This window comes from Piliocolobus tephrosceles, chromosome 12 (assembly GCF_002776525.5).
Source record: "Piliocolobus tephrosceles isolate RC106 chromosome 12, ASM277652v3, whole genome shotgun sequence".
In the NCBI taxonomy this organism is placed as follows: domain Eukaryota; kingdom Metazoa; phylum Chordata; class Mammalia; order Primates; family Cercopithecidae; genus Piliocolobus; species Piliocolobus tephrosceles.
In genome coordinates this window covers 109,999,804-110,021,831 of record NC_045445.1, presented here as the reverse complement: position 1 = coordinate 110,021,831, position 22,028 = coordinate 109,999,804, and the positions used below count along the sequence as shown (strand labels likewise).

Below are 22,028 nucleotides of genomic sequence, written 5' to 3'. Positions count from 1 at the left end.
CCAGTCCCATCACCACCCAGGAGCCTTAGTTTCTTCCTGTTTAAACATGGAGTTGGTATATTCTATTAACTACTTTTGAAATTAAGATGCAGGCATTGCATCTGAGGGAAAGACTTGATTTCTAGAGCGTGAGCAGGATACAGAAGAGGAGGGAGATGAGATTGACAAAATAACAGAGTGGCTGGGAAATAAAAAAGGACAAAAGATCTTGGATACCAGGTTTGGATGCCCTAATTGAAAGCAGAATGGCTTGTAGACTTCAGTCCTGATTTATATTACTGAAGTGTTTTTATGACTTAATGATGAATTACATGTCAACACTGTTTATTCAAAAGAGAAGACTTCAAAAGAGCCTATTAATTTGGAGGATTTGGCTTTCGTTGATGTTTTGAACAGAACGTAGATGTTAACACAAATGTTTTCCAATCCTTAACTTTATTGCAATTAAGCTGAAGTCAATTTCAGATGTCTGCTCAAAATAAGAATGTGTGGCTGGTTCATCTGTGATTAGAAATAGCTTGGATAGAATAGGAAGCTGAGCCAAACACCTGAGCTATGGCCACCTTTCATGTGACTTGTGTGGCTCATGGGTCTGCTGCAGAATGTGGAATCACTTGTCTCTACTGGGAAATAAGCCACATAATTCCTCACAATTCACTCTTTTGTAGATGACTGGATATCATTTCACTTTTTAAGGCTGTTTAATGTTTGATGATACCAATACAAGGGCCAAAATAAAGGCAATTTAATGAAAAGTTTAACAATAGCCTCATCTGGGTGAAAGATCATCCCTTACTGAATCTCCCTCCACTCCACAATTTCCATTCCTCAGACTACAAGCAGGATTGCTCGTTCACTTTTCAAATAAGCCATCTAATAAAGCAGAAGAAGGACACTGTCCTAGTCTACCATCTGTTGTTAAAATACCACAGAGAGGCAATTAATAAGGAGGAGAAGTCTATTCAGCTCACAGTTCTGGAGGCTGAGAAGCCCCAGAACATGGCACTAGTATCTGGTGAGGCCTTAATGCGGCATAATCTCATGACAGAAGGACAGAAGAGAGTACATGAGACAGAAGGGGAAAGAGGGGGCAAACTCCTCCTTTTTATCAGGAACCCATTCTCGAGATAACTACCAACCCACTCCTGCTATAATGGCATTAATCCATTCATGAAGGCAGAGCCCTAATGGCCCAATCACCTCTTAAAGGTCCCACCTCTTAATACTGTTATTATAGCAATTAAATCTCAACATGACTTTTGGAGGGGACAAACATTCAAACCACAGTAAACATATAGCATTTGATGCATAATCATTCTGCATTGTTAGGTTTCTTTCATTATTAACATATTTATTGATATTAGCTCATTTTAAAAAGGCTTTCAAAAATGAGCTAATGTCAATAAATATGTTTTTGGATGGGACTAGATTTACTTAAAGGAACAAACGTAACATATTTGTTCCTGGTACAAATATATCATCCCTCTGAACTTTCACAGTGACTCTATAAGACTATTACTCCCCACTTTTTAGATCGTGATTTTTTCTTCTCTCATCTTAGTAGATATATCTTTAGAAAACAAAGTGTTTTCCAATGATAAACAATCCAATCCTTTCTCTAAATTGTAATGACTATAAAACCTCACCCAAAAGACTTTTCACCATCTGCAACGAAGTCAAAAGTTATTTATCCAGGTCTAACAATATACTAGGCATCATGGTGAAGAAAAAGTAGAAAATAAAGAAAAGAAGAAACAAAGGGGGAAAGAAGGAAGGGAGGAAGAAAATTACCTATTTGACTACCATGAAAAGGATAATGTAATGTCAAAAAAAATAGGTCACAATATTCCAATTCTGGGTAAGACATAGTAATCGTACTTCACCCTGTCTTTCCTACTGAATGCAGCTGAAAAACCTGAACAAGGTGCATCTGAACAGCTATTTGATGACTGTGAAAAAGTAAACATTAGCAGGCAGACTAAGAATTTGGGGTAACACTGAATTGGTGTTACTTTGGTATCCCAGGACTAGACTAAAATCAGCCCAAACACAGAAGTAGGACACTGGGTACAGAGAGAGTTCCAGGAGAAGCCCTCTATCTCTGACTCTAAGAGTGCAAAAGAAGACCTGTAATACTTCAGAGAGAATGAAGAAAATTCCCTGGTTTTCTTTTAATGCTTCAGAGAGAATGAAGAAAATTCCCTGGTTTTCTTTTATGTTCATTTTCTCCATTATCTCATGACCCAGCCCCCATATAATCCTGTGGTGACAGTGGGCAGGAGTGACAGCAGTGGCAACTATAGCATTTGCATAGCAAACTCTAGATACCTAAAACTCTGGGAATTAGGAATTTTTCTCTCTAGAAAAGATGTGGTCTTAAGAGGGTAGGAAGATGCCCTATGACTTTTTGTCTTTCTTAGTCTTCCCCTTGCTCAATAAACTTTTTTTTCAATCTTCTTTTTAATCTTGGTTTTTTCAGGAAGCTGTGGGACAATATCAAAATGTTTAACATTTCAGTCAATAGAGTTCAAAAAGGAGAGGAGAGAGAGTACAGTGGGATAAAACAGTTCTCAGAGGGGAATTTATAGCATCAGATGCTTATATCAGAAAAAGGAAAAGGCCTCAAAACAATACCTTAAGCTTCCACTTTAAGAAACTAAAGAACAAAACAAACCCAAAGCATGCAGCAGGACATAATAAAAATAATAAAGGCAAAAGCTGAAATTAATGAAACAACACAATAGAAACAAATCAATCAAACCAAAAGCTGTTTTTCTGAAAATATTCATATCGTTGACAAAACTCAAGCAAGATTGACAAAGAAAAACAAAGAAAATAAACAAATTACCAATATTAGGAATGAAACAGAGGGTATCATGGCAGACACTATATATATAAATCTACACATAAGTTTGACAGCTTAGATGAAATGAACCAATTCTTCAAAAAGCACAATCAATCAAAATTCACTCAAGGTGAATAGATAATCTTCCTGAAAATAAATCTCCAGGCACAGTGATTTCACTGGTGAATTCTATCAAATATTTTTAAAAGAATTCTACAGAATGTCTTCCACAAAATTGAAGTGGAGAACACATGTCCCAACTCATTTTACAAGGCTAGCATTACTCTGATGCCAAAACCAGACCACGACTTTACATGAAAATAAAGCTACAGGACAATATCAGTCATGAACACAGATGTAAAAATTCCCAATAAAGTATTACCAAATAAAACACAACACTACATAAAAAGAATAATATGCTAACACCAAATGGTACATATCCTGACAATGGAAGCCTAGCTTAATATTCAAAAATCAATTAATCAATGCAACCCACGACATTAACAGACTAAAGAAAATCCAGATGATCATATCAATTAATACAGAAAAGGAATTTAACAAAATTTAACATCCATTCGTGATTAAAAAAAAAAAAAAAAAAAAAAAAACTTACAGCAATCTAGGAAGAGAAGAGAATGTCTTCAACCTGATGAAAGGGATCTACAGCCACAATTAACATTATACTTCACGGTGAAAGACTGAAATGCTTTCCCCCTAAGATTGGGAACAACACAACACCCAGTCTCACTACCCTATTCAGCACTATACAGGTAGTCCTAACCAGTGCAATAAGACAAGAAAGAAAAGATACAAAGATTGGAAAGGAAGAAATAAACCTGTCCCTGGCCAGGCCCGGTAGCTCACGCCTGTAATCCCAGCACTTTGGGAGGCTGAGGAGAGTGGATCCCCTGAGGTAAGAAGTTCGAGACCAGCCTGGCCAATGTGGTGAAACCATGTCTTTACTAAAAATACAGAAATTAGCCAGGTATGGTGGTGTGCGCCTGTAGTTCCAGCTACTCAGGAGGCTGAGGTGGGAGAATCACTGGAACCCAGGAGGCGGAGGTGGCAGTGTGCTGAGATTGCACCACTGCACTCCAGCCTGGGCAATAGAAGGAGAAGGAGAAGGAAAAGGAGAAGGAGAAGGGAGAAAAGAGAGAGAGAGAGAAAGAAAGAAGGAAAGAAAGAAGGAAGGAAAGGAGGAAGGAAAGAAAGAAGGAAAAGAAGGAAAGGAAGGAAAGAAAGAAAGGAAAAGAAAATAAACCTGTCCCTATTCACAGATGACATGATTGTCTATGTAGAAAATCTCAAAGAATCAACAAAACAACACTTGAGGGTAGCGATATCACAAGATACAAAGTCAAACCACAAAAATCAATTGCATTTCTATATACTTGCAATTAACTATTAGAGAGTAAAATTTAAAAAATAAAAATATTTCCAGTAGTCCCAGAAAATGAAATACTTACAAATCTAACAAAACATGTATGGAATCTATATACTGAAAACTAAACAATGTTTGTGAAAGAAATCAACTAAGACCTAAATAAATGGAGACATGTACAGTGTTCATGGATTGAAAGATTCAAATATTAAAGATATCAATTCTCCCCCAAAGTGATCAGCAGATGTGACATAATTGCCATCAGAATACTAGCAAGGTTTTGCAGATATAAATAAGCTGATCCTAAAATTTATATGAAATTTATAGCCAAAACAATTTTGGAAAAGAAGAATAAAGTTAGAGGAATCACACTACCCAATTTTAAGACATATTACAAAACTACAGTAATCAAGACAGTATTGGTATTAGTGAAGAAATAAGCACATAAACCAATGGATCAGAATAAAGAATCCAGAAACAGATCTGCACAAAAATTTCCAATTAATTTTTGAAAAGGGTACGAAAGCAATTCAGTACAGTTTATTACATGGCAAGTACACCTCAAGTATAAAGTCGTTTTTAAAAACCCTGTGGGTTCTTCTCACAATTTTTTCTTATTCCAGAAATTTCAGGAATGTTGAATGCATGAAGAGGGGCCTTTGGGATTCACAAAAGTGGGAAATTGTTTGGCACATTGCAGCTGTTCATCCAAGCTTTTTTTTCTCCCTAAATTTAGAAACTAGATGGAAACTGTTCTGTTACTTACTTCTCATGTAATCAGTATCCTTATTAAACACTCAGCATTGAATTTAACATTAGGTCCTGAGAAAAAACAATGTATGATAATGTGTAGCAATACATTTCAAACTTTACCATTGCTTACAAATGAATTCAAAGAAAAAATCAAAGTCAAAGTACATTTCTTGCATATCGATAGTACCAAGGAAGACTAAAAGCCCCTTGTTATAGGCTCAAATGATGCAAGTTCCTTGAAATGAAAGGACATCAGGACACTTGAGGGCAGAACAAGTAGGCAGTGGGAGATTTTTTTAGGGAGGCCTAAAAACCAGCCTGGCTTGGAAAAGCATGGTAGGAGACACCCACGTCCACTTGAGCTTACAGTAAATGATCTGCCTCAAATTGCCAGTGGCCAGTGGTTACTTAACGGCCATGGCTAGCAATTTGTGGGTGTCTGTCACATAAAGTCCAGTGAGAGAGACAGAGAAAATGGCTAGTCAGCCCTCTCCAAGGAGCAGAAATGTGTGCAAGTTGTTTTGTGGGAGGTATAACCATACCTTACATTTGCACTGTATATTACAAATCACTTCCCTAAAAGAGCAAGTGGTTTTGTTCACAGTTGGCAGACGAAAGCAGAAGTTAAGTTGCGTGAGTTTAATCCAAATAACAGGTGGATAATAATATCGAACATCTTTGGTTTAAGTATCTGTTCAAATATTTTGTCTGTTTTAAAAATTAGGTGGCTTGTTTTCTTGTTGTTGAGTGTAGAGAATTCTTTATATGTTTATTTTTACTCTCTTAGTGGGGTCTTTGGATGAGAAGTTTTTAATTTGAATAAAGTAAAATGTATCAGTTACACCTTTTATAGACCATGGTTTTTGGTGTCATATTCAAGAAATCTTTGCCTAACTCAAGTTCACAAAGATTTTCTCCCATGTTGTCATCAAGAAGTTTCATATTTATAGGCTTTATATTTAGGTCTATGTTCTATTTTGAGTTCATTTTTGTTTAATAAAGTCTTTGCCTTTGATAGAAGGAAGAGAGAGAAGTCTGAGATAGTTAGGGAGGGAGGTCGTGCTAATATCAATAAGCATTGGAAAATGAGCCTTTGATATTCCCAGGGATGCTGATCTACTCACTTCTATGAACTTTCAATGAATCTGTATATGCCACATTCTGTAGCTAAACAGCCTAATACACTTAGCTAGCAACCTGGGGTCCAGCATTTAATCAGAAGGCACCCAGCAAACATCCTGGAAAACTAAACGCCCATCTCCTATATGCCCTCACAAACCAGCTCTGTAGTGGATTGCCTGTATAGTGGCCACTGACAATTCCTCCCACCCCGCACATGCATATAAGAGGTAGACTCCATCCACTACCACTACCATCCCAAATATGGGCCTGCCTTGTGATTTTCTTTGATGAATAGAATGTAACAGAAGTGATGCTGTGACAGTTCTGGATCTATGCCTTAAGTGTCCTGGTAGCTTTGGCTTTTGTCCACTGGGAGGCCAGCTGCATGTAATGACAGCTTCCTGCTAGAGAGTAAGGCAACATGGGGAGATGGAAAAGAGCTAAACTATGCAGACTGCACAGAGGCAGAGAGAGGGACCAGCATTCCAGCGATTTCAGTCATCCCAGATGAAGTGTCAGACACAGACACATGAGTGGAACCATCCTAGATCCTCTAGACTCAGATGAGTCACCCCAGACAACATCATGTGAATCAGAGATGAGCCGTCCCCCAAAGTCCTGCCCAAACTGCAGCATCATGAGTAAATACATAGTTGTCACTTATTTAAACCACTGAGTTTGGAGTGGTTCCTTATGCATCAAAAGATAAGTGAAACAACCTCCAAGTGTCCATCATAGAAGCCTTCTTTACAGTTCATTCAGTGACCTAGGGAGCTCTATTCAGCAGCAGTCAATTCAGCAGTACAAAGAACTCTGGACCAAAAACCAACATCCTGGATTAAGTTCCAGCTTAGCCATTGTCTGAGTTCCCCCAAAAGCATACTCTAAGACAAAGTACAAGTAGTTCATTTGGGAAGCAATCCCATAAAGCATAGTGATGGACTAGAGCAGAGACAGAGAAGGGAAGAAAGACAATAAGCATACTGCTCACTGGGCAACTGCTGAGTCACTGTTGTGGGCAATTGGGGCTCCATCCTACAGGAGACTCTTCCTCCTTCTCTGGCATCCAAACACTGCCTTTATATAACTTCTTTCCCCATTGAGGCTACTCTGAAATGTTCATTTTAACTTTATTTCATCCAGAAATAAACGGCAGTAGAATGGCTGCCTGGTGAGAGAATGATCCCTGCCAGACATGAGCTGCCAGAGACAGCCTTGCTTTCTGCAGCTGTTTCATCAGAGACAGTATTAGACAATATTCCATCCTCTTATTCAAACTCTTCTGTGCAGACCCCAAAAGGAAGACCCCAGGGAGAGTCCATGGCACCCATAATCCCCAGGCACTCTGCCTTTAATTAGCCAAGACAATTAAAACAGCATGTGGCTTGTGAAATATCAATTGTGGTCCCACTTTAGAGAGCCAACAAAAATAAACTGAAAAGAAAGGCTTTATAAATGAAGGCATTACTCTGGTCCAAGGGAAAAATAATATTTTTCCAATTTAGTCTCTTTCTATTGTTTAATACTATGAAGGGCCAAAGTGTGTCCCTGCCCATTGCCCAGAGATGGGAGAGAGGAGAAACAGAAAAAAGACAAGCACCTAAATCTGAGGAGGTCAGCCCAGAGCAGGGGACCTCAATAAATGCCAAGTCCTGTTCTCACCAAGGGGCATTTGCAAAGCTCTGTAGCCTGACTGTCCCCAGTCAACACAGACAGACAAAAAGAGGGCTAGCCTTTAAAGTAAAACCAGAGAGTGGAACAATAGCAATTTGTGATGTGGCATGTGGTCCTTCAAATGCTTAACTCTCCTCTATAGAGATCAAATGGGACACAGAGAAAATCCAAGAAAGGAAAGGAGGATGCAGTAAGACTTTCAGCAGAAGACTCCAGACCAAGACACTGGCAGAGGCCACATGGCCTCAGAGAGCTATGAGCATGGGAGGGAGACACTGAGCTGGAGAAGAGCTCTCTCTTGCATCAAGTTCACATTTGAGGGTTATCAAATTGCCTCTGTTCCCTGGCAAAGGAGATGATTCCATTCCTTTACAATTTGGTTCAGAAGGCAAAAACAAATCAAGAACCCATCCATCCACATCAGCTCTTGAGGCTTCACCTCCATTTATTTTATTTTATTTTATTTTTTTTCGAGACAGGGTCTCGCTCTGTCGCCCAGGCTGGAGTGCAGTGGCGCAATCTCAGCTCACTGCAAGCTCTGCCTCCCGGGTTTACACAATTCTCCTGCCTCAGCCTCCCGAGTAGCTGGGACTACAGGCGCCCGCCATCTCGCCCGGCTAGTTTTTTGTATTTTTTAGTAGAGACGGGGTTTCACCGTGTAGGCCAGGATGGTCTTGATCTCCTGACCTGGTGATCCACCCGTCTCGGCCTCCCAAAGTGCTGGGATTACAGGCTTGAGCCACCGCGCCCGGCCTCACCTCCATTTAAATAAAGACAGAGTAAAGATCTAGGCAAGACTATTTCAAAGGTCTACCCAATGTTCTGAACACCTGCCTGATAGAACAGTCTGCAAACTTTTAAAGCAGTGTTTTTCAATGTGGGCGCTATGGGCATTCTGAGGGAGTCAATTCTTTATTGTGCAGGCCTGGCCTTCTCTATCACTTTGACAACCCAAATCACTACCATGTATTTCCAAAGTCCCCATAGGCAAAGGCATGGAAATCTAACAAAGACATCTTAAATCCATTTATGCCCCATCCACACATACATTTGTGGGTATTTTTTTCTTTATAATTGAGGTAAACGTATATAGTAAAGTGCACAAATCTTAAGTGTATACAACTCAATACATTCTATGTATGTGCATACCCATGAGACCTCCCAACCCAGATGAAGATATAGAATACTGCTGGCACCCTTGAAGACCCCCTTGTGGCCCCTCCCAGTGGCTACCCTGTAAAGACAACTGCTATTCTGACTTGTAACACCATGGACTAGTTTTGCACATTGTTGTTGAACTTTGTATAAATGGAATTGCCATGTGTACTCTTCTGTGTCTGGTTTATTTGATTGAACATTATGTCTGTGTTGTTGTTACATGTAGCAATACGTTATTTTTTTACCTTTTTTGTTTAAGAATCATAAGCATAGAAAACTGTCCAGAAGCTTATATCAAACTACTGAGTGGCAACTTCAGAAAAAGAGAATGGAATCAAGAGGAAAATGGAGGGTGGGCCTGCTTTCAACTTTTTATGCCTCTATTTGAATATTTTCATAATGAGCATGTTTTACTTTTATAATTTTATTTTAAAGAAAGGGACTCACTCCATCACCCAGTCTGCAGTGCAGTGCATGATCACGGCTCACTGTAGCCTTGACCACCTGGATTCAAGCGATCCTCCCACCTCAGCCCCTGAGTAGCCGGAACTACAGGTGAGTGCCACCACACCTGACTAATTTCTTTTCTTTCTTTCTTTTTCTTTTTTTTTAGAGAGATAGCGTCTCACTATGTTGCCCAGGCTGGTCTTGAACTCCTGGGCTCAAGCGATCCTCTCACCTAGGCCTCTCAAAATGCTGGGATTACAGGCATGAGTCACTGTGCTCGGCCTGTAATTTTTTTTTTTTTTTTTTTTTTGCAAAAAATTTTGGAAAAAAAGTGGCCAGCCTATAATTTTTGAAAACTTTGTTAAAATACATTCATCAGAGGATACTTTCAGCTCATCTGCAATACCAAATGGGCCATTTCATAGATATGTGTAACATTCAGACCACCAAGCCAAGAAAAGTAAACTACAGTATCTATTTTCTGCCCACCAAAAATGTATAGAAATGGAAGTTGTCAGTTGTCTCATCTATTTTCACTGAAAATCAAGGTCTGCATAGCTTTCTCAACCTTCATTCCTCTCCTCAGCGGCCAACCCATGGAGGAAATAGAATAACTTAGTGCTTTCTCCCAACTCACCCTCAAGCCTCACTATCACTGAGAATTTCAAACTAAGTGACAACACAGCAGTTACATATCCTCACAGAGTAAACACCAAAAAGTGTTCAAACACAGGCCCATGGCTGTGACACCACTAGCCCTGGAAGGCAAAGGAAGAAGGTCTGGAATGAGAGGGAGTGAGCTGAGCTTTGAGAAGGAAGGCCCAGCCTCCTCATGCTGAGAGCCACAGCTTCCCTCCTATCTGAATGTGTCCTGAGGCTTCCCATGGAGAAAAGGGTCACTCGCTCAAATGAGAGCCATTTGGACTTGGCTGGCCTGTAAAGATGAGTTTGGAATTTGCATGAGAAAATTTTACAGAAGAGAGTATTCTGAAAGGAAGCAACGTGAAGAGAAGAGAGAAACACCCCAAGGGCTGTCCCCAGCTTTCTTTATATTTTAATACAAAAAAAAAAACACATTTTAAACAACATATGTTTATAATACCCAAAAGTTGGTGGCTTTCAACTCAAAAAAACTTCCTTTAACCAAAACACAATTACTAGAGAGACAGATGTGGGACAGATGATGCTACCCAAAGGTTGGGTTTTTTTTTTCTTCCCTACTTCTACCTCCCCAAGCCTGCAGTAGTCACTGCCGCCAGTAAATGCTTCAGGAAATTCAATGTCATGTTCCCAAATGTCTTGTCCTGAAACCAAAAACACAGTGTTAATTGAAATCAACAAATGTGAAACACTAGGCTAGTGAGATGTTCGGAGAAAACCATTTGGAAATGTCCACACCAGCGGTTCTCACACTTGAGTGAATATAAGAATCACTTGGAGGATCTGCTAAAACACAGATGACTAGGCCCACTTCCCACATACCCAGCTTGTGACTCAGTAGCTCCGGGGTGTGGTCTGAGAATGTATATATCTACTAAGTTCCCAGGAGATGCTGCAGCTGTTACTGCTGGTCTACAGACCCCACTTTGAGATTCTGTGGTCCTCACTATTCCTCCTTGTCCTCTCTCAGAGAGTAACAAGGTACACTAGCATATCAATGACCCTGAGCAGTCCTGCAATAAAGAAACCTATTTAACCCAGCCTTTTGGAACTAAATTACAATGCATCCTGCTTCCCATACACCATTTCTGAATGTCTCTGGGAAGCGGTGCTTCATGGAAGGAAGTAGGAGAAGGTGGAGGGCTATGGGCCATACTACATACCAAGATACTGGCAGGGCAGCACATCTGGAGACTGCTGTCTAGAAATCCAAGAAGCATTAAGAAATCTGTCAGCAGGTAGCAAAAGCCAGTCCACCTCCAGCCTCAGATTAGGACACTGGATCTTAGCCAAGAATTGGCAAGAATAAAACAGGAACCTAGCTTTTAGAGCATCTAAGATATCAGGAGATTACCAAACTTCAAACCTTAAGAATGGTTCCAACCCAGCTATGTGTCAGATAAATTAACCATATACAAGGCTAGTTATAGCATGCTGGCCTGGACCTCCAAGATGAGTCCCAAGTTGAGCCTCATGGTGGGGAAGAAGTAGCCCCAAACACCCAGGAATCTTGTTAAAAGGTAGGTGCTTATTTCATATCTATGATGGTATTCAAGATTCTACATTTCTATAAAGCTCCCAGGTGAGGCTGGTTATCAAACCACACTTTGAGTAAGGCCTTGGATTAGGGGTTCAGCCAACATTTTCTGTAAAGGAAAACATTTCAGCTTTATAAGCCATATGGACTCTGTCACAACTACTCAACTGCCATTGTATCACCAAGTAGCCATAGACAAATACTCAAAGGAATGAACATGGCTGTGTTTCAATAATATCAAAATTTGAATTTTATATCATTTTCATGTGTCACAAAACATTATTATTCTTCTGATTTTTTTTTTCAATCAGTTTAAAATGTTAAAACCATTCTTAGCTCAACTAATCATATAAAAACTGGCAGTGAGCCATCTTTGGACTGCCTGGATTTTGTTTGCAGACCCTCACCCTAGATTACTGGTCCCTAACCTAGATCTACCAAATCAAAATACACAGATTTTGATTTGCGTATCAAAATATGGGCCAGGGAAACCATATTTCATCAGACTCCCCAGGTGATCCTAACTCAGCCTGTACAAATACCATTGCTGGCCAGGCACAGTGGCTCATGCCTGTAATCCCAATACTTTGGGAGTCCGAAGAGGGTGGATCACGAGGTTAGGAGTTTGAGACCAGCCTGGCCAAAATGGTGAAACCCTGTCTGTACTAAAAATACAAAAATTAGCTGGGAGTAGTGGTTCAAACCTGTAATCCCAGCTACTCGGGAGGCCGAGGCAGGAGAATCGCTTGAACCTTGGCTGTGGAGGTTGCAGTGAGCCGAGATCATGTCACTGCATTCCAGCCTGGGTGACAGAGTAAGACTCCGTCAAAAAAAAAAGCAAAAAAAAAAAAAAAAAAAAAGGAAAAGAAAAGAAAAGAGAAAAAAAAATACCATTGCTGGGTTGGAAACTACTACTTACCCAACTGCCTGAAAAGGTGAGAGACCCCCTTTCAGTGCTGTTAACAGTTCAGTCTTCTGACATCCCCAATTCATGGAGCTTGAGGGGCTTACTATGAGGGGCTGGGTGTTTTCCTCACTAACCCACTGGTCTCACTCTCACTCATCTCCCAAGGTGCTGCCTCCCCGCTAACCCCAGTGGCACTGATTTCTGGTATGAAGATAAAAAGTCCCTGTGTCTTTAAGAGCTGATCAGTTCCAGAAATTCTCAGCCCCAGGAGTCTTGGCAGAGTGGCAGGAGCAGTCCTGATCACACTAGCCTGGTTTTCTTGACAGCTAAAGTTATTCATAAGGTATTAATACATCTTAGCTGCAGGGAAAAGCCATGCAAGGCCCCTGTTACCAATCAGCCTGAAGATGTGCTTTGCTGCTGCTCAAGGCTAAGCCAGGCAGGGGCTGTATTCCTGGCAGAAAGATTCAAAAAGAGATGAAGTTAAGGGGGGTTGCATTTGTTTTTGAGTTAGAGAAGGGAGGAAAAACCTAACCTACAGGCTGTACATGCTTATCTCAGGAATGTTGGGGACTTAGGAAAGGAAGGCCAGAGGATTCAGTGATGAAGGCAAAGCCAACAGGAAATGGGAGAGGAGGGGAAGTGAGCCATTGTGTGGTAGTTATAAACAGGCAAGCCACCCTGTCTTGGCCAAGAGCTGCTTCCTAAATTTCATCGTGTAGAAGAATCATTGGAAGGATCTTGTTAAAATGAAGATGCTGATTCAGTAGGTCTTGAGTTTGGGCCTGAGCTTCTGCATTTTTAACGTGCTGCCACGTGACCCAAGAGTTCACCACAGATGCTGCTTGCATGCAAGCACAGCTTTTTGTTTTGTTCTCCTTTTACAGAGTTACAAGCTCTAAAAGAATATGGGGTCCATAGCTTGTCCCACTTGGGGTTAAGCTACCGACATCCAGGACTACCTAGATATAGTTCAGGGAGTTCCCTGCACTACAGCACCCACCATCACACCCTCACAAAGAGCAAGTGGGGTCTCATCTCAAATCTAGCCTGCCCTCCACTCTCCAAGTCTCGAATCCTTGGACTCAAGGCCTCAAGTCCTTGAGTCTTGGGCCAGCCTCTATCCTTTTCTTGCCCAAAGTCTGTCTCTTGACCAAGCCCTGTGTCCACAGATCTACATGTGCCCAGATGGGGGCCTCTTTTTCTAATTCACTCCAAGGTGCTTTATGCACTAGTGGTGGCCCTGCAGCCAGCATTGAGAGGTGGTCAGGCACCATGGGCTGACTCTGGCCAGTACATGCCACAGTTGAACCTTGAAAACACTATACTAAGTGAAAGAAGCCAAACACAAAAGGATAAATACTGTGTAATTCCATTTCTATGGAAGGTCAAGTGTAGGCAAATATATAGAGGCAGAAAATAGATTAGTGGTTGCCCAAGGATGGGGGATTGGGAAATGATGGCTAAGGGGTTTGAAGTTTATTTGGGGAACAATGAAAACATTCTAAAATTGGTTGTGGTGATGAATGCACAACTCTGTGAATATGCTAAGACCACTGAGTCATACAGTTTAAATGAATGAGGTATGGTATGTGAATTGTATCTCAATAAAACTGTTATTAATGTAATCACAAATCAGTTGAGGAGCTCAAAGCAAGTGGTATAGAGAGGAAGCATTTGGGACTCTGACAACCTCAAAAGAGGGCAAGAACTGACATTGGGGCAGCAACTTCTCAGAACTCTTGAAGAACATCCAAACAGCTCTAGATATGAGATGCTGAGAGTACAGCCAAGTGTCAATATAAAGAATAGCTCTGAGATACACCCTGGACAGGGGCTCAGTGAACAACGCTGTATTCGTCCATTTTCACACTGCTATAAAGAAATACCTGAGACTGGGTAATTTATAAAGAAAAGAGGTTTAATTGGATCACAGTTCTGCAGGTTGTACAGGAAGTATAGCGGCTTCTACCTCTGAGGAGGCCTCAGGAAACTTACAATCAAGGCAGAAGGTGAAGGAGAAGCAGGCATGTCTTACATGGCCAGAGCAGGAGCAAGAGAGATGGAGGAGGTGCTACACACTTTCAAAACAACGAGATATTATGATAAGTTACCATTGCAAAAATAACACCAAAGGGGATGGTGCTAAACCATTCATGAGAAATCCACCCCCCGTGATCCAGTCACCTCTGGCCAGGCCCCACTTCCAGCACTGAAGATTACATTTAAACATGAGATTTGGGTAGGGACACAGATCTAAACCATATCAAATGCTCAGTGCCATTCATTCTTGCCTGCCTATCTCTGGTGCCCCACAGGATGCCTGACATGTAGGGACCACTCAAAAATTGAATTCAATGCATGCCTATGAAGTGAAAGGAATTCTAGCCACTAGATTGAGCTCTACTCCCAATTCTGCTTTTAACTCTCTGTGTGACCCCAGACAAATCCCTTCATTTTGCTGAGCTTCAGAGGCTTCTCCCTAAAATGCAGGGCAAGTTACTGTCTCAGGTATCCTCCTAGTCTGAGGTTCCATGGTTCCATGAATTAGGCAACCCATGCAAGGGAGCCTGGGTGTGGAACAGAGAAACTCCTGCAGAAATCTAGATAAAGACCAAGATACCCACCCACAGGCTCAGAACTGGCCAGAGGCATGCCCCCCAGCAAATATCACTCCACAGATTCACTGAGAGCCTCCCAGAAGTCAGGCTCCCTGCTAGACCATGAGAATACAAAAATGAACAAGATCCCACAACCTACTCATGTGGCTGGGGGCATCCAATCCGTGAATAGGTTATGGTGCAACATAATGACCCTACCCCTTGGAAAGCTGAATTAAAATCTAAATGGAAACAGAATTTCAGGGTCAGAGATTGAAAGTAATTGGAGCCTTGATCTGACTAATACTGAGTCAGTACTAACATGTCTGTCGGAGTTCCTATAAGGAATTGCCACTTTGTGGGCAAAATCTCAGAAGGTGGAGGATGTAGCCACTCCACCACTTCCTCACCACTCCACAATGGGCCTGCCAAACCTTGGCTTAATTCTCACCCTGTGGCCCCAATTTAACTAGTGTTTGTGAACAATCTTGGATCGCTGGGATTGGCAGGGTCATTCAGCTCAGCCACCCACACAATAAGTGGCAGGCGAGGGTCATCCATTAGCAGATCATGGGGTGTAATCAGCATTGAGGAGGTTCTCATTAAGTACAACTGGATGTACATTGCAAACAGCTAGTGATAGCAGGGGAAATGAGCTGCTAGGACATGTGACTACACTACAGGTCACTGTAAGAGTGGGACAGAAGAAATATTGCAATGATATTTCAAGGCCAAGGCAGAAAGTCTGTCCCCAGATTCTATGTTTGGATCTATTACTCAGAAGAAAGTTTGAAAATCATTATGCTCAATTTACAACCCCAAACCTCTGGGATAAGCCAAGCCATTATGTCCAAACCCATTTATCTTCTCCCTGGAGAACAATGTATAAAGAAGTATCCAGTGTGAGCTAAGGATTACGGGTGAGTGAATCATTCAGCTCGGGAATGAGTACTCCAGAGGTTTCTGAGGTCAGAATGTGCCAGACACCCATATGATCCAGGTGCTACCAATTATCATCTGGAAAACTTGGGAGCTCAGCAGTGCGACCAAGGACTTTTCTCTTGCACAAGCTTTTCCTCTAAATCTTTATCTGCAAATCCTGCCCCCAGAGCTCCCTTGAGTTTCTAAGTCTCTTAGAATAATGTCTTAGGGTGATTTGACATCCAAGAGCCTTCGCAATTAACTATGCCCTGATTCATCGCCTGTCCAAAAGGACAAATTTCCTTTGACATTTAGCTATCTTGCAATCCGTTTTCTCAGGAAAGTGTCATCTTGGAAATTCTGGTTAAATCCTACAGGGGATATTTGAAATAGAATGCTTTGATTCTCTGTCACAATTACTTCAATCAATAAATCCACAAATACTGACTAAAGATCCTCCCCCAAGTCACACTGCACTAAGTGGGGCAGGGGGGTACAGCAAGTTACCAGCCCAGGCCTGAAGGCAATTACAATTTACGATTCCATCTGTTTTGCTTGGTGCTGCTTTTTAAGTGAAAATAACTGGAAACTATACACCTGGCTGTAACTGGAAAGGCCACCTGCTCACTGGTTCAATCAAAGTTTACCTACTCTGGTAATTTCATCTTACTCTGTACATTGCTTTTTCTGCCCATTAAGTGCACATTTTCTCATAGAATTCATGAAGATGCTCTAGCAACTGGTGGTTTTGAATCGGGATACAGCCATCTCCCCAGAAAAAGGACACTCACACAGATTTTTGTCTCCAATTTCAAAATATTCTTAGAGAAGCCCACACATTCTCTACTTTCACTTTTCTTGGGCCTTTAGTGCCACCATCTCCGCATCAGCAAGTCTCAGCATCATTCTTCAATAACCAATCCCAGTGTTCCCACATAGCTCCTCTCTGTGCTCCCCGGGCCTGTCAATTCAATTGTATTATAACACTGATTACCTGAAATAACTATGTCTCTATTTCCCCATAAGACAGAAAGCTACGAGAGAGAAGAAATTACATACCTTCTTCACCGTGGTCTCCCAAGCACATAAATGCTTCATCATTCAGTGTTCACTTTGAAAATAAGTCTCTGGGCAGAGTCCAGGTTTTATTAGAAAAGGTAGAAACTGATTCTATGTCAGAACTAAGCCCAAATTTCCCAGAGAAAGATTCAGGCTTAAAAGATCACCCTCCTAAAACAAATGGCCCATAAAAGTTAGCAGTTCAGACATCACACATTAGGAAAGTGTCATCTTGGAAATTCTGGTTAAATCCTACAGGGGAGATTTGAAATAGAATGCTTTGATTTCCTGTCACAATTATTTCAATCAATTAAGAACTGAGGGGCTGGTTTGAGAAACTCCCTATGAATTGGAACTTGGGAGAGGTTATTATTCACACTGCTATTTTGGAAGCGAATCTTTAACCTGGGCATTAATCATAACTTGCCTGCTACAACTTTCATACTATGCTATAGCCTGGCAAAACTAAAACTTCTTCTATTTAAATTCTCTCTTCACTTTCAATTACTAATTTCAGTTGTGTTCTCTGAAAGAGGGATTGATGCAGCACACATATTTGCGTTTACTAAGGAAACCATTCAACCACTTTGGAAAGGCACAGATCAAGGTGGCCAACAAAAATAGTAAGTGCAAACTCCAGCTTGCGGCTGCAGTCAGTCTCTCATCTTACAGCCCCCAACAGAGAAGGTTATTGCTTAAACAGAGAGTGTTCGTAGATTTAAAAGGAACCTCTGTAGCCAGTAAGCCATCGTTTCTATGTACGTAGACTCACGGTGGCACAAAGCCCTGTGTACCTGTGCACATGTTTCCCTCAGCTCCTTTCCTGTCCAATGGCCCATCACTGGAGTTACAGGCACTGTTAATTCATTAAGCATAAATATCCATGTGGCACAAAGTGCTCTGCTAGGCACCATGGGAAATACAAATAAGGGTAAGACACAGCACAGCCCCTGACTTCAAGGGCTTAAAATCTGCAAGAAGAAGAAGAACGCATAAATTATGATAATATACAGTATTATCATATGTGACATATGTGATAAATATAAGAGACCTGAGTGAGACCATGGGTGTTAAAAGGAAGGCAGGTTGCTTCCCATTGGAGTGACCAAGGAAAGGTCTCATCGAAGTGGGGGTTTTGCTGGATGGTGGGCAGAATTTGGACAAATGGCCAGGGGGAAGGATTCCAGGTACAGAAAGCAGCATATGCCAAGAAGGAAAATGTGACTCAGGTTCTATAAGGACAGGATTTTAGGAAACCAGGGGGGAAAGACTGGAAAATTAGGCTAGAAGCAAACTGTCTAGGCCCCTAAACACAACTAAGAACTTTCTTCTTGAGGGAGAACAGGAAGCTGCTGCCCTAAGTTTTTGAGTAGGGGAGTGATGTGATAAAAAACAGTACTAAAGTCAACGGACTTAAAAGACCATTATCTAAAGTGAGAAAGTAAAATGAGCTAGAATTAGGGAGACCAAAAGTGAGAATATTATAGCAATAATCTAAAAGAGAAAAGCAGCACTGGTTATGGTACAAGGACTGATGAGTTGGGAAGATGTGAAGATGCAGCTTTAACAATGGTTTCTGGTGTCTCATTCAGCTCCCAAATCTGTGAAATGAGTAGTAACTAACAAACAACATTGTACTGTACTGAAAGTGTTATCAATGAAGAAAATGCTAGAGAAAAATGATCTGCTCTCCCCAGCATATTTCCTTTTCATTGCAGAGTACTTTTGTCAGCTGATTACACGTTTTAAATCTAGATAGGAATTCCTAGCCTGTTCCCGGTGAGACCTTAATTATAGAACCTGAGCTAGGTGCTCCATTCCTAGTACTTATCTCCAAATGTGGTATTTCAGAAGACTGCTTCAGCTGATGTTGTCTGGTTTGGCTTTTAGCAAACCTCACTTGGTTTTCCTGACTAGTAAAACCACGCTACTTTACCAGTTTTCTCCAGATGTAAGATTCACGAAGCCTTTCTTAGAGGCCATGGTACTCATTCTCCATCTTCAGCCTTGTTTGCAGAAGGAGGCAGAGTGAACCTACAAAATCTCACATGCAAATACAGCTCTAAGAATTACTTTAAGAACAGAATCAAAATTCTCATCTGTTATAAGCATACAAACACAGGCAAACACAAACAACTTTTCTACAAATTTTCCATACACTTCATGTGGGTTTTTATAGACACTGCATCTTTGCTAGGCTGCAAAAAATAGATCAGAGAGTCAGAAAAGCTGCATTAAATTCTAAGATGGTAGAACTCCAGAGACCTTCTAGGAGTGGGAATGAGAGTGATTTACTCTCACTCTGACAGATTTGCTATTCACGTGCAGATGGTTACATAATCGACTTGCTGATGGGGCCCTAGATCTCCATCTTCTTTCAGAAGTTCCAGATTCAGGGCCCTTACTTTCTCTCTTACTGGACATATGATGTCCACTTGCTAAGAGAATGTCTTTGAAATGATCTTTAAAATGTGTCACCCAGCACTTAGAGTGAACTCAGCCGATGTGATTTGCTTTCGGACCCAAGGGCCTAGAGTTTCCCCTCCCCAGCCTTCCAAAGCCTCTGGCTTGGACTGAAATCCCCTCCTCTGGATCTCACAACCTCGGCGGAGCACACTTCCCAAGAGACCCCATTGAGCCATGCCAAAAGGAGGCTCAAGAGGCGTGTTTATCAAGCAGCTCCAATCAGCTTCGGCTCATTTGTGGTCTGAGCAGAGCCAGAGGGCAGGTGAGGAGTCAGTGAAGGTAGTGGCAAGCAGGAACATGGTGGCTAAAAGTTGGGAGCAGCCTGCAGGCTGGCGGAGGGAGCCAGGAAAGCCAGGGATAGGTCCCGAAAGACGGTGGTAGTGAATGCCCAAACTGGCAAACTCATGATTCTGTGGCTGGGCCCTGGTAGCAAGCTATAATATATAAAGGTGGAAGATGAGAGAAAGGAGAGGGGAGGGCAGGGGAGGAGAAGGGAGGGAGGTCGGATGGAAAAGGAGAAGGGGTCCCCAGCTTGAGAAAGGCTCAACAAGAAGTTGAGGTTCCCAGGCAGCTCACAGACACCTCCCAATTCAGTGCGGAAAAGCTGTCTCTAGCTTCTCACCTTATTTGCCTGCTCCCAGAAAGCTGCTTCTGGGGCACTTAATGACTTCATTTTAACCTGATTCCTGCTAAAAGGGGTGGGAGAGGTGGTATGAACACACCATGGGAATGACAGTTGCCTGGCAGTAAGGATAAAATTTCCTTTCCACTTTACCCTGAATCAGTTCCTACAAAGCAGCTGAAAACTTAAGAGTCAGCTCAAAACACAGATGTTCCTGTTTATTAATTTACAAATTTGTTTATTCATTCATTCATTTAGGTGCATGCAGAGAGTTTCCCGCAGCCATCCCTACATCTCCCAAGCACACTGGTAGAAAGATAGGCATCCTCTATCCTTCTATCAGAACTCAGTAGGTTCATTTCTAATACCCCAGATTTAAGCTGCCCACAGTGTTGAACGCAGAGCCAAATATTTGCACGCCCTATAGCCCACGTCACCCACTTTCCCATTAACACTAAATTAAAACGCATCCATGGATTTCCTCTCCATTCCGAGGCAACAGGAGTGCGTGGCACATTGCCCTACTCCCCTGAAGCTCTTCGCTAACTTAAGACTCCAGGGTGAGGAAGTTAGCTGGAGCTTTTTAAAGTGCATCTCCAAAGATAATTTTGCTCACACCAGGAGAGCCCCCAAGAAACACCAGGGCCCCCTTAGATGCCGGAGACCACGCCCAGCAGGAATAAGCCACACCCTCTGCCCAGCAGAGCCTTGCGCGAGTAGCCCTCTTTCCCTGAGGCTAATCAAGTGCATGCCACATGTCACCACTCAGCCGGCGATTCTTCCTCAGAGGCGCAGACTTTCTCTGAATCCCCAGCAGGGGGGGTTAAGAGATTCAGGGGAGGCCCCGCCCGTGCCTTCCACAAAAGTCGCTTTACCGTGGCTCGTGCCCTGCGGCCCCAAGGGGGTAGCCTGGGCCGTGTAGTGGGAGGGCAGAGAGGCTCCTTCCAGGACAAGCTGCCAGCCTCCAGTGAGCAACCATGTGAGAGGCAAAATTCTGGGTGTGAGAAAGTATCAAACTAGTCTGCGGCCAAACTTTCTCTCTGGAAAACTGAAAAGGGTTTGAAAAAGGGAAGCCCGGACGCAGAAGGTGCTCGGGCTCCCGTCGCCGCGAGGGCGCCCCGCGCCTGGAGATGGGACAGTCAGTTCTTCCCGGTGCGTGCCCAGACACCAGCCCCGCTGCGCATCACCCCCACCCTCGGGCCGCGAAAGAGGAGTTCTGCGCAAACAAAGGGCGCCCCCTGCACCTCCCGCTATCCCGAGCGAAGGGTCCCAACGGCGACTCCGGGGGTCTTTGGTGCCCAGCTGAGGAGGCAGCCACGCCTCCGATCCTACCTGGGAAGCTGCGGCTAGGCGGGACGCGCAGCAGCAGCAGCAGCAGAGGCGGCAGCAGCAGCAGTAGCGCGGGCCGGTGTGCGGGGCTCCCCATGGCGAGCGGGCGCGTAGCTCGCCTCGGCAGCGCAGCGCGCTTCCAGGGGGCGGGAGGAGACCGAAGAGACCAAGGGACTGCGTGCTAGCGGGCGGGCGAAGGCCGGGCTGGAAAACTCCTCCTCTCGCCTCTTTTCCTCCCTCCTTCCCGCCTGGGGCCTGCCCTCCTTTCTCCGCCCCCCTGGAACACTGCGCGGTTTGGGGCTCTGACCCACCCACCTCCTCCTTTTGTGCCAGCGCTTTCTGGCCAGAGAGCGCTGGAGACATGCCCCAGCAGAGCGAAATATCCTAGAGTATCCTTCTTTGCTCCAATTTGCGCGCCCCCTCACCCAGAATACACACACGGGTGGCTCAACCGCCTAGAACATCCCAGACGTCTAGAAGGATACCATCTGTGCAGAAGAAAGCTGCGTGAGTCACACGGAAACAGAAGGGGCAACCGAGGGGATTC

At 42.8% G+C, this 22,028-nt stretch overlaps 1 protein-coding gene across 4 annotated transcripts in view; it reads right to left on the bottom strand.

Moving 5' to 3' along the window:
* Positions 1-21,710, bottom strand: part of SRPX (sushi repeat containing protein X-linked) — a 73,833-nt gene extending 52,123 nt beyond the window's left edge. For 3 of the 4 annotated variants that reach the window (XM_023202669.1, XM_023202668.1, XM_023202667.1), the window contains exon 1: positions 21,485-21,710. In XM_023202669.1, the coding sequence (XP_023058437.1) occupies positions 21,485-21,578 (94 nt within the window). In that variant the 5' untranslated portion in view covers positions 21,579-21,710. The remainder of the gene's footprint in view (positions 1-21,484) is intronic. The other variant, XM_023202666.2, reaches the window with a different exon arrangement.
* Positions 21,711-22,028: the final 318 nt, after the last annotated feature.